The following is a 12,486-nucleotide window of genomic DNA, read 5'->3' as shown; positions in this document are numbered from 1 at the left end:
GAAAATACAGTTTATAACGAAGTTCAAGAAAAAACAGCAGAGTCCGTTTATAACAACCCTTAAGAGACGGGAAATTAACGTTAATAAAATGACTTAAAAAGAAATTATATCAAAAGTATTCATTCTTCATACTTTTATAACCTAAAAATTTCATTCAAGATTAATTTTAACAGTCACGTACCGGTTTTATCGAAAATCGGATGTAGATAGTTAAACAAAGAAAATGTCGTAATTTTCTCATCGATCATCTGAAGTCACAAGGAATCTATAATTAATCGATCTTTCACATATCATCGGTAATGAGACTTTACATTATTCTGCCAGTTTAATCGTATCAGTCAATGACATATTATAAATTTTAACTGTTATTGTATTTCTAGGATACTCATAAATCTTAGTATAAGTTTGAACGATTAAAATTGAAGTTGTGAAATATAATTAGTAGATAAAGTCATCAAATGACTGTCGACGTTTTCGATAAGCTTACCATAAGAAAGATTAAGAATTGAAGATTATAATATCGTTATCAATGATATCTCAAGTTCTCTGCTCAAATAATTCAAGCATTATTGTCCTTCAAAATAACAATTTATCAGATTAATCAAAAACGTTGATGATTCAAATGTCTGTATAAAGCCTAACGACAATGAGAACATTGCAAAATTCTAAAGTATAATAAACCATTAAGACAAAGCTTTGTAAAATGTAAACAACTGTTTTATAGTGGTTTGATAAAACGTTTCTTTGAACGACAAGTCGCCTAATCTCATCCCTGGCGATTGATTATTTTTTACTGCCACAACATATATTAGTAATAAAAACAGACATGAGTTTATTTCATAAAATTATAAAACAAACCTGTATAAAAGGGACCCCTTGAAACAAAGTATAAAAGTAAGTAAGGATAGTAATAAAATAATGTAAAGCATCGATAAAAATAAAAAAAAAAGGACACAAACATCGAGTGGGATTAACGTGAAGCGTTGTCAGAGGCGATTGAATTCAATGGATATAAAGTATTTCAAAATCCTTTGGGCGTGTCCGGCGTATTACAATGCCACCTGTCTGCAGCAAAATCTAAACGATGCTATCAAATATTATTTAGATAAAGGTGATCAAAGAGATTTACGAATTCTCAGAGAGCTTCCCATTAAGAACATCCACTAGATTGGATATTTTCCATAAACATGGCCGCTTCGTGTCTTTCGTATCATCCAATCCTGAACGCATGCGACACGCTTAAAGGTGCGTTCATCCGTTTGTGTACTTTGTGAATGACGAGTAAACTTTGATTGATTTCTAATGGCAGCAACGAACTGGGATCTAGTCAGATTGGCATTTCTAGGGCACGTTATAACTGAGACGTCATATTTATATCCATTTCTGGTACATGGATCATTGGGAAAGCAGATGTCGCCACTCGCTCTGCAATAGGAACTGGAAGCAGATGCCAATTTCGGTGGTATGACGTACGATGCGTCTTTCGGTAATTCCTGAGGTTTTCTTTAACCGTAGAAAAAGATGATTGTGTTAAAGATATTCTTTAAAGTGTCATTTGAACGTACTTCATGTTCCTGGAAGTGGTGGATATAGTGGATGTTACGAATTCTTCGTCATCCTTGGAACTCTTAGCTGATATCAGAACAAAGATTCCCAGAAACCCGCAGAGCGTAAAGAACGCAACGAAATCCGCCAGTGCGTGTCTCGATAACGATCCTTGTGACTTTGTCGATCCTTCGACATCCTGGGATTCGACGGTGAATCGTGAAAATTCGTTAAGTATGAAATCCTGCAATTTTACGTGGTCATCGTGTGAAACAACTTGACAGGTGGGATACGTTAAAACGACAATGAATTTAAGGTTAAGTTTTGTGTTGATCGATAACCTACTCGTAGATACACGAAGATTTGATGTACTATTAATTGAAACACATAGCACACGTCACTGAGATTATTCATGATTGTACGAAGTAATGGAACGTTGCATAAAAATATTTGATAAAAGGTAATGTGATCAATATCTGTCATTTACATGACGAATGTCATGGACGTGTTGAAAAAGCTGCTGATAATTTGACAATATCCTCGCGCATACATTGCCACTCATCATGATGTACATTTTTTTCGTTAATGTCTTCTGTCATTAATTGACAGTCATGCTTTTTATAGCTTTCAATTAAATTGATTGTTGATCAATAAATATTCAGCGGATGAACCTGAACTACGTTTCACGTGTACCTTAAACTAAAATATAATTAGTCCCATAAAAAGAATCTTAACGAGCACATCTTTGGATTATCGAATTGAGTTAATATCATTCGAATTATAAGTTATCTTATCAATCATATAGATTACCCATTCTTTCATTTCGAATTGTCTCTAACACTTCCCAGCTACACGCACACTACCTATTACGGTCGAAACAATGATGCGTATACCTTTCATTAATTTTAAGGAATATCTTCAAGATTAACTTAATGACAGGAATGGAATAATTTGTTGTCGCTCGGTCGCAACATCGCATAGACAATTAATTATGATAAAAGGATATAATGATGATATTTTGATTTTTAATACGTTCACTGCCCCCGCTCTCCTATCGTAGTGGTGCAAGATGTGTCAACGTGGTAATTTGATTACTATACATATATATATTGCTTAATGTATCACGTGCTAAATTGCATTACTATATGGACCGTTTATTTTGAAAGTGGTGTAAGTCCATTTTTGAAAAAAATGAGATATCACGTAATTCCTGCTTAATTTAATGTAAATTTTTTATGTTTATATGTTTTTTATGTTTTTACGTGTTTAATTTCTTAAAAAATTCCCATGTTTTGTACAATTTAAAATTGGTCGGTAAATGAAATTGCATAATCATCGATTATGAAAGAGGTGTAAGTCCAATTGACAGAGGTAGGTGGCTTAGCAAATGTTGGCCGATCAGTAGCCTGTTATTTTACATTTGTTTTATATTACGTGAAATATTGCGTTAAAAAACACAGATAAGAAAAAACACTAATGGAGAACAGGTAAATTGGTTGCAAATATGTTGGATGAGGTTTCTCAAAAGTGCACCGTACACTATTTTATATAAAACATCGATGAAGGACAAAGAATTTAAAACTATAAATTTATTACCGACACGTCCTAGAAGATCGCTAAAATTTGAAAAAATCGCCCTGGCGCCTTTGTACCAAGATGCCAGGCCTATTACTTATGAAAAATATAGACATCAAGCAGTTATTACCTTACATACCTCCGGTGCATCATGCATATTTCGAAACACTGCCAGATGCAGAGCATAAGTAAATACTATCAATATCTTGTAATTTTAACAATGTAATTAGCGTCTAAAATTATAAATACTACTTCTATTTTATGTCGTGTCATTATTGGTAAACAAAATTGGATTAATATGAAGTATATTTTAAGTGTCTAATTTTGAAAGTGGTGTAAGTCCATTTGCAGCCCGTAAGTATGTACACATCAGCTTAATAAAATACGCCTAAAACAAATTTATATAACCAAATTACATATTGATAAAACAGTAGAAACATTGCCAGACTTCATATAATTTGCCTAAATTTTGTAATTAACAGACATGTTAACATTTAATTTTCTCGAAACATGAGAAAATGGACTTACACCACTTTCAAAATAAACGGTCCATATATACATAAGCAATTAGAATTTTGTATTTAAACGTCACATTTCACGACTTCTTGGAAATACAAAGATTTCGATTTATCAAGATATACTTAATTTGTACGATGTCACCACGGTTATCAGTATTAACAGGTAATTAATTTTAAAACGTATATTCGATCTTTTACAGTATGTATGTCCCTTTATAAAGTAATTTATATAATAAGTCGATTCATAGGAATCGTCGAGAAGAAGGGATAGTTTAATCATATGTATGAAGGGAAATAAATTTGGCTAAATATGATTTAATCTATTTTAGGATGAGTTATCAAACAGCTATATATGTTTTATAAATATACTCTAAGGTTTAAAATTCAAAATAGTAAAATGTTTTTTTACTATTCAATAAATTTATTTTATTATATCGAAAAATAAGACTTATTTTTTTATTATTCAATCTCGTCTACGTTAATTTTAGCACCGTTTTAAGAGGCAAATTCTCTAACGTCATTAAATGATCCGACAATTATGACTCGTTATCACTTTACAATTCTGACCTAGTAATCTTTATTATTGTTTACCTAGTTGAAACGATCATTGTATTATACAGCAAGCAATTACATACACGTATTTATTTAAGTATATATGCGTACGTGCGTATTTTAATAGCAAAGGGTGTTATAGGCTTTACTTTAGTATACGTCATAACAATTGATTCTGTTATCAAGAAAGACATTTTGAACGCCCGTCTTATACCGAAAATAAAGTCTTCGTTATTATATATTCATCGATTGGTTAGTTTTTATTATTTTTTAGCTTCCTTCAGACTAATTAAACCTTCAACTAATTTCACAATGAGATCAAAGCTTGAATGATTCATGATTATATATTTCAAATTTATACCATAATATAGGTTTTCGAATCTGTCTGGAAAAGATACGATAAGAAAGAAAAAGAAGATGTAATTCAAGATAAAGAAAAAAATCTAACGTTGCAAGGTAAATTAATTTAAATTAAATATGGACAAGAGGTTTTACATGTCTTACACAGTTTTCGTTTGGTTCCCAGTAAAAAAAAAACAGTAATACATATAGACAATGATAAAATATCATACTCAGGAATACATCAGTTACATACATGAAGTATTGTATGACCGTTACATGGTCGAGTAAAATATTTTAACGTCACTGATATGTAAGTGTCACTTTGTGTTTACTGGATTTTACTTTTGAAAAACTTCAAAATGAACTAAAGAATTTTCATCTGAAGCTATCTGTATATACATCATATTTGTATAGAATATCCCTTTGTTCTGATAACGTTTTTCTATTACCGTCAATTTAAGAAACAAAGTTTTTACTTTACAGCAGCTGATTTTCAGGATGCGGAATTCACGTGGTTGATTGTCATGAAATCTGGCTGTTTAATGACAGTAGACAGGCGGTGCGTGCTCGATGACTCAATGACACGTATTATGTCATTGACGAAGGAAAAAAATGCTTTGTGAGTGTTCTTAGATATGCTAAGGAGTTATGAGAGATTGAAAAATTGTCTTATCTAGTTGCCTATTACTTCCCGTTGATAAAGAAGAAACTTTATCTTATCCACATATACCTTTACGAATCAATGTGAATTGGCCGATCGGTCTCTGGTGCGATTTGCTTCATAGAGGGGCGACGCTTAGAATTTTTGATACAAGCTGTGGAACTAACTACGTGAATCCCGTTTCGTCAGTGCCTCGTGGAACTTGGTGGAACCACTTTGAATTCCGGGGATCTCCGAAGACTTGTAAGATTTACTTAAATTTCGAAAAAAAAATCGTTCGTACCTGGAATTTAAAGATTATTTGTATTTTGCAGATGATTGTATAATTTTTGAAGTGACTTCACGTCTGAGGATGACGAAGAGACTTCGGATCTTGACATTTTGAGTTTTCTCCTAATTAAATTTTTTTTTAATTCTTCGGCCTTCAAGACAATTTGAATTTACTGTCTTGGAAGACCTAGACGAGATGGCGCAACAAAATGAAGTTGAAGTGAGAACCTTTTTCTTTTTTATTATTTTTGTTTGTCATTTTCTTTTGATTTTATTTTACCTTTCCATTGGAAATTCTCATTTCTCAATGATTCGTGTCAGCTGTACACTCGATTTCACGTATCTTTAATCGTTATCACAAGATTATTAATAATTAACGCGCATTTTTAAAGCTTTTATCAAACCAGCTCTGTCTGTGTATTCGATAAATTTGTTTGTTTTAACACCTTAAGGACCGCTCATAAGTTTTCTCGTTTTTTTTTATACGATGTCTTTAGATGTCACTTACTTTGATACATCGTATTTATTTTGTCTACTTAAGTGCAACATCAATAGCCAATGTATTAAACTCAATTGCCTTCATGTTTTCTTCCCTTATTTACCGGTGCTTCACTCTTTCGTAGAGTACTTGAACTAACCGCCGACGCGTCCTGTTATTCGTTGTAGGGTCCTTATGATAATAAAATAGTATAATAATTATTAAAAAACATATTTTTCTTCAATAATACCTAGAATGCATCCTATTCTAAAATTTCTGAAAGTTTCAAAATAATTGCTTCATAAATAAAAAAACGTACGTCTTATAGATTTCTTCGTGGTCCTTAAGGTGTTATCGAGATTATTTCAAATGATAAGAAAAAATTCTTTAGAATAATATTCGACGGATATAAGTGTTTCATGAAACATTGTCAGATAATATTTAACGAACATGAGTCATCTTCAAAGTCTCTAATTTTATATAAATGCCAAGCAAACTTCTTTTTCATGCTTATGTGACTTTTGCGTAACTGTTACTACAACAACATAGAATTAATGTAACTGAAATGTAATTGTTACGAGGTGTGTTTACTGGATTGTGTTTTAAACGTTCTGAAGCTAACTGCATATACGTTTGATCTGGAATGAAAATTCTTATTTTGAACTATTACAAAGATTGCAGTGATATATTATCACATCTAAATATATATCAAACAAATTTTTCTATTCACAGCAGCCAACTGGATTGACGAATGAAGCTTTTGAAGGTGAAAATGGGGAACATACAGAGATCGACAAAAAACGAAAATCCTCTATACCAAATACTAAAGCAAATGGAAATCGTGGAAAGCTCTCAGTCATATCTATAATATCCACGGTATGTAAATGTGAAAAAAAAAGAAAAAGATTCGATTAATTGCAGAGTGTCATTAATGAATTAATAATTGATCCTATACAGAACAGTATCAAGCGAGATGAATGGAGTGGCGGATTGGAATTCTTGATGTCCTGCATCGCGACGTCCGTGGGACTTGGGAATATCTGGCGATTTCCTTTCACAGCCTACGAAAATGGCGGTGGCGCATTCCTCATTCCATATATTATCGTTTTATTACTGATAGGCAAGCCCATGTATTATCTGGAATGCTCCTTAGGTCAGTTCAGTAGTAAATCTTGCGTAAAAGTTTGGGCCTTATCTCCAGCGATGAAAGGTAATTGTCCGAATCAGATCCTAAAGCAATGATAATACAAAATTCAATATTTGATTATACCTTCGATATATGTATAGTTGGTCTGGTAGTTTAATGTATTTTTTTTGACAGTTTGCAAAACAATGCAATCCTTAAGAAATCAGACGTGTGGTACCATAAAATTATGTAAATTTATGCTAAAAGAGAATAATGAAATATTTAGTGGAGAACCACGCACATGCATATTTTGTTAGAAAAATTGTATGCAGAGTCGCATGCGGCTTGTTAGAGATTTCGTTGTTTTCTATCTGTCAAAAATGGCTAGATAATATAATTTTGCTTTAACCCAGACTATACATGTGTGCTTGATTAATCTTATCTACGGGGTTATTACTTTCATTTCAGTACTGCGTGATGAGCTATCGATATAAAAGAATATATTTTGTGAAGTTATGGAACAGTACATTATGATACAAGTGCGGAAAGTTGATGATTCCTGACGAGTGTGACGTTTGCCGCTCCAGCGAAGCTAGGATGACAAACGTCAGGAATCATCAACTTCCCCCAGTTGTATCATAATGTACTATTTCAATCGTTTAACATTATCTGTTATATTTGATAATAATATTCAGTATTTTTGTATCGTTCTAGGAATTGGATATGGACAACTAATAGCGGCATTCTGTGTAGTGACGTATTATTGCGTGTTAATGGCCTTGACATTGTTTTACCTTGCTATGAGTTTTCAAAGAGAATTGCCGTGGTCCTATTGTCGAGATGAATGGGCTGGTTTCTGTTTTGATGCAAAATCTAATACGTCATTGTCTTCTGATGGGAATCAAACTATATCCAGTTCAGCCGAATTGTATTACAGGTTAGTTATTAATACATTATTCTGTGTATGAGTTAAATTTTACATAGAACTTTGTAATCCAGTTGTATTTATTGAATTATTCGGAACTTCTTGTTTCTTTTTCAGACTTATCATCCTCAACGAAAAACAATCGATCGACGACGGTATCGGATGGCCGTCTTGGAAATTGTCACTATGTCTGTTTTTCAGTTGGCTCGTTGTTTTTGGTGTATTAAGTCGCGGTGTTAAGAGCTCTGGAAAAGCTGCTTACTTTCTCGCAATTTTTCCCTATATCGTAATGATAATTCTACTAGTTAGGGCTGTCACATTGCAAGGTGCTGGCAATGGGATTTTATTCTTCATTACACCCGATTGGAACAAATTGTGGGAACCAACTGTATGGTACGCGGCAGTCACGCAGTGCTTCTTTTCCTTATCAATCTGCTTTGGCAGCCTCATAATGTACTCGTCGTACAATAATTTTGCCCACAATGTTAGAAGGTCTGTTAATAAACAAAGTATTAAAATTACTACTTTATATAATCCATAAAACAAATCAGTAAAAATATTATTACCATTTACAGGGATGTTATGATCGTGACGACATTGGATACTTTCACAAGTCTCATTGCTGGTTGCACTATTTTTGGTATTTTGGGTAATTTGGCACACGAAAACGGATCCAATGATGTATCGAGTGTAGTACGAGGTGGCAGTGGTTTGGCATTTATCTCTTATCCGGAAGCACTTTCAAGATTTACAGTAGTGCCACAATTATTTTCTGTATTATTTTTCATTATGATGTTTGTACTTGGTACCGGAAGCGCAATGGCACTGGTCGGTGGTGTGTTCAGTGTCCTTTGTGACAAGTTTCCTAAAATAAAACAGTGGAAAATAATTCTGATTGTAAGCATCGTTGGATTTCTGATCGGACAAATTTACGTTACACCGGCAAGTCAATGATAACTTATGAGTATTATATCTAATCTATGTAGCAATCCAGTTATATTAATTAAATATTTCTTTTTCAATTTTAATCAGGGTGGACAATGGATGCTTACATTGGTGGATTATTACGCCGGCACGTTCATTCCCCTTATCGTCGCTGTCACTCAGTTAATAACAGTGTTTTGGATTTATGGGTTGTCCAACTTCCTCAATGATATAGAATTCATGCTAGGATACAGACCTGGATTATATTGGAGACTCTGTTGGTTTTTGATTAATCCAATTCTCATGCTGATCATTTTAATTTACACTATGGCGACGTACGTACCGCCAAAGTATGACGGTATGGTCTTCCCGAATTATGCCTATGCAATTGGCTGGACAATAGTTGGCATTGGCACAGGACAGATGTTATTTTGGATAAGCGTCTCACTGGTAAAAAACAGGACGTCATCAATTCTCGAGGTAAGATCAGTCACTCCGTAATATTAACTTACAGCGTTTTCGATTGATAGAATTTGTCTACAGTCATAAAATATGACATGATGCCAAGTCGGTAAGGTAGAAAACTCTTACAATTACTACTATCATCTGTTAATATTTTTTCTTTAGACAATCAAAAAATCCTTCACGCCTTCACATAAGTGGGGTCCCAAGAACAGCAAGAAGAAAAGAGAATGGCGGCTGTTCACCGAGGAGAAAAAGTCCAAGAGCGAAGGTGGAATATATAATTTGTTGTTTAAATAAAAAAAAAACTCTAAATGGATTCACTGCCTTTTTCTCTCTAGCGACAAGCGTTTTTAAAGACAGTGATGAACTTTAGATTTGTACTTAATAGATAGTCGGTACCGCGTCGTTACGTAAGAAAATACGAATTACTGTGAACCGCCATTATTCTTGTAATCTTTCCTTGATCTTTTTTAATGTCAGCCAACCATGCAAGATATATTGTACATACCATAGATTTGTGTAGTATAGTCATCATACATAAATAGCAGTTTACTAGTATATTATGTACTACGAAGATTGTTAAGACACAATGTGTTTCGGATGTTCACGACATCCGGAGTTATTTGCGTACTGAGAAGACTGTATGTGCATTTATACGCGTATAAAATCATAATCATGATAGGCCAATACAGTATTGTCGAGTGTTGTATATAATTTTTTTCTTTAGAATAAATAAAATCTAAATTTGTATATCCATATCTGTATAAGATTATTCAGGGGACTATTGCACCAACCGAAGTCGACTCTATCATAGAAATCAAATGTGCATGTTAAATATAGTTAGTGGAATACGATTTAATAGCCATGTATACCTACAAAACAATACTTTTAATGACAATGTATAAAATAGCATTTGGGATTATTTCTATTTTTATCTCATAACTATCTTTACCATCTATAATGACATCGATGGAGAATATCGACGAAAATCAATAAGCAAATTGCAAGGAGGATACAGGGTCGTTCAACAGTAGCTTGACTATCTGTAGGAATTGTTTTACTGTATGAACCAAGTAAATGGGGCAAATCTTATGGTTTTACGATATTTATGAAAAACCATATATGATTTCTTTTTTCTCTTATCTGAACTTTCATCTTCTTGGTATTTGGATCGAACGATGGAATCGCAATAATAACGAGCGAGAAGACAAACTCGAATGACAAAAGTATCTTCTTATGGAAATTTTGTGTTCGTAATAATGCAGGTTATAGTATAAAAGTATTTGTTATACTTTATGTACGTTATTGAACATACATCGATGTGTCAATACGTTAATAGGGTACGGGTATCTGACATCTGGTGGCGGAAAATAGAAGTATCGAATGAGTACACTTTTCATCTACGGTATGAAGAGTTGACATACAGTAATGTGCAATTGAAGTGGAAGACTTGAATTTTTGTGTATTTCTGAGAATCGCTTGGCGCGCGTAGTAGGGTAGTAGTCACCCGAGTACCTCGAACGAAACTCGCAAAATTTAGGCGTTCTTTAAATGAAAAGCTTAACCCCTTAACAAACTCATTTTTTCATCGCATTCCTAATGAAAATTGGCGGGGAAGCTTCGGGTGCGCTTGCGATATCTCGAGATCTCCGTCACGGGATCATCTCGGAGAACAATAATTTTGTGAGAATTCGCAGTATCATTACAGATGATATCACGCAGAAACTGGACCAGATTGGCCGGCGCGTTTGAAAGTCATGGCCAATTAAGTGTTTTCGCTTCGAGGGGGTGCAGCTCCCCCTAGAGTGATCCTACAGGGGTTCAATGGGGGTGTTTTTTTAATGCCGAAGGATGCTCTCTCTAGTGACTTAATTAGAAATATGAATTTCCTCCCGGAACTACTAGTTCTCGCACTTTTCAAAAAGTCCCACAATGCACTTTTTCACTCCGACCTCTGCCGTTCAGCCATTTTGTATCGACTTTACCATTAGAACGGGAAGGAAATTTCCTAAAAAATATGTCTTCGGTCTTTTGAAATCGGTCATAGTTTCGCAGAAATACACAAAAATTCAAGTGTTCCACTTCAATTGCACATTACTATATAAGGCATATAGAACCAACGAAAATTGTGCCCTATTTCGGTACCATTCTCAGAAGACCCTGACTTTGTATCAGGTATCAGTACGTTCCTACAATGTTGTTCGATAGTTATTATTGCATAAAAAATCAATAAATTGGTTTTTCTTCATAAGAGTACGATCCCCAATAATTTCAAATTGAAACTAAGAATCCCTTCGATTATTATTTATTTGATTAAAAAAACTTATCGATTTCTCACATCAATAATCTATCACTAAATTGATCGGTAAGACAACTTAACAACACACGGTATCGCATATACATATATTGAAACTTAAGTAATTTTCCAAATGTCTTATCTTTACGATTAGATTAGTTTTCTACTGGCAATAAAATTTTTGGGAATGGAATAACACCAATCCCTTGATAACTTTATTATTGCAATACGTATGAAGGTCCTCGTTAACCTCAGTGACAAGGCTCCTCCACACGTCAAATATTTACCAGGGCAGGACCAGTCGAACGGATCTAATGATAGAACTTATGATAATGACACGTATATCATTTCCATAAATTATATTGGGAAATTTCGACCATTTTTTAATGACGGAAATGACGTCATTAAGAAGTCCATTAATTTCTACGAGATTAAGATTAATCAATTGTTTATTTAATTCAATTCTCTCACTCGTTAAATCTCATCTCTCGAAAAGCTTTCAAATTCGAGGGTTCAGCTAATGGTATTACAAGCCGGACTGGGACTCTAACCTATTATTTATCTCCAGCAATTCTCTGTAGGTTAATTATCCACTCGGATTCTCAGTTAAAAAAAATTTTATTTGATTAATCCTAATAGATTCGTTTCATCTTATTCATTGTTTAAGCACTTGGCTCGCATTTTCCGAGAGCCTTAAAGCATTAGGTAAAGTGATTGGCCAGGTCCAGAAGTCAGAGAAGATCAGCGACCACTTGTTGAAAAATTGTTTCTTCGGAAAATAACCACGGAATCCACTGCAGCACGCAACT

The 12,486-nt window shown here is 33.8% G+C and overlaps 2 protein-coding genes across 4 annotated transcripts; one reads left to right on the top strand and one right to left on the bottom strand.

The window, feature by feature from the left end:
- Window positions 1-118: 118 nt before the first annotated feature.
- On the bottom strand, window positions 119-2,777 carry LOC112494058. 2 transcript variants are annotated; one of them, XM_025082962.1, is made up of 3 exons: window positions 1,891-2,777; window positions 1,566-1,789; window positions 119-1,437 (listed from the first exon to the last, which is right to left on the bottom strand). In XM_025082962.1, exons 1-3 carry the CDS (start codon window positions 2,026-2,028, stop codon window positions 1,164-1,166), a joined length of 636 nt encoding a protein of 211 aa, XP_024938730.1. In that variant the 5' UTR covers window positions 2,029-2,777; the 3' UTR covers window positions 119-1,163. The 2 variants fall into 2 exon arrangements, with proteins under 2 accessions (XP_024938730.1, XP_024938729.1); XM_025082961.1 differs by having other exon boundaries at window positions 119-1,503; window positions 1,891-2,774.
- A 2,527-nt stretch (window positions 2,778-5,304) lies between these two features.
- LOC107265714 (sodium-dependent nutrient amino acid transporter 1) lies at window positions 5,305-10,137 on the top strand. 2 transcript variants are annotated; one of them, XM_015735442.2, is made up of 9 exons: window positions 5,305-5,436; window positions 5,508-5,683; window positions 6,674-6,817; window positions 6,899-7,151; window positions 7,782-8,004; window positions 8,110-8,484; window positions 8,568-8,934; window positions 9,025-9,396; window positions 9,544-10,137. In XM_015735442.2, the coding sequence occupies exons 2-9, from the start codon at window positions 5,660-5,662 to the stop codon at window positions 9,676-9,678; spliced, it is 1,893 nt and encodes a 630-aa protein (XP_015590928.1). In that variant the 5' UTR covers window positions 5,305-5,436; window positions 5,508-5,659; the 3' UTR covers window positions 9,679-10,137. The 2 variants fall into 2 exon arrangements, with proteins under 2 accessions (XP_015590928.1, XP_015590929.1); XM_015735443.2 differs by having other exon boundaries at window positions 6,677-6,817; window positions 9,544-9,697.
- Window positions 10,138-12,486: the final 2,349 nt, after the last annotated feature.

The sequence above is a fragment of the Cephus cinctus genome, unplaced genomic scaffold, assembly GCF_000341935.2.
Source record: "Cephus cinctus unplaced genomic scaffold, Ccin1 Ccin1_scaffold0230, whole genome shotgun sequence".
In the NCBI taxonomy this organism is placed as follows: domain Eukaryota; kingdom Metazoa; phylum Arthropoda; class Insecta; order Hymenoptera; family Cephidae; genus Cephus; species Cephus cinctus.
Note: the sequence above shows the minus strand (reverse complement) of the source record. Positions and strands in the feature narration are given on the sequence as shown.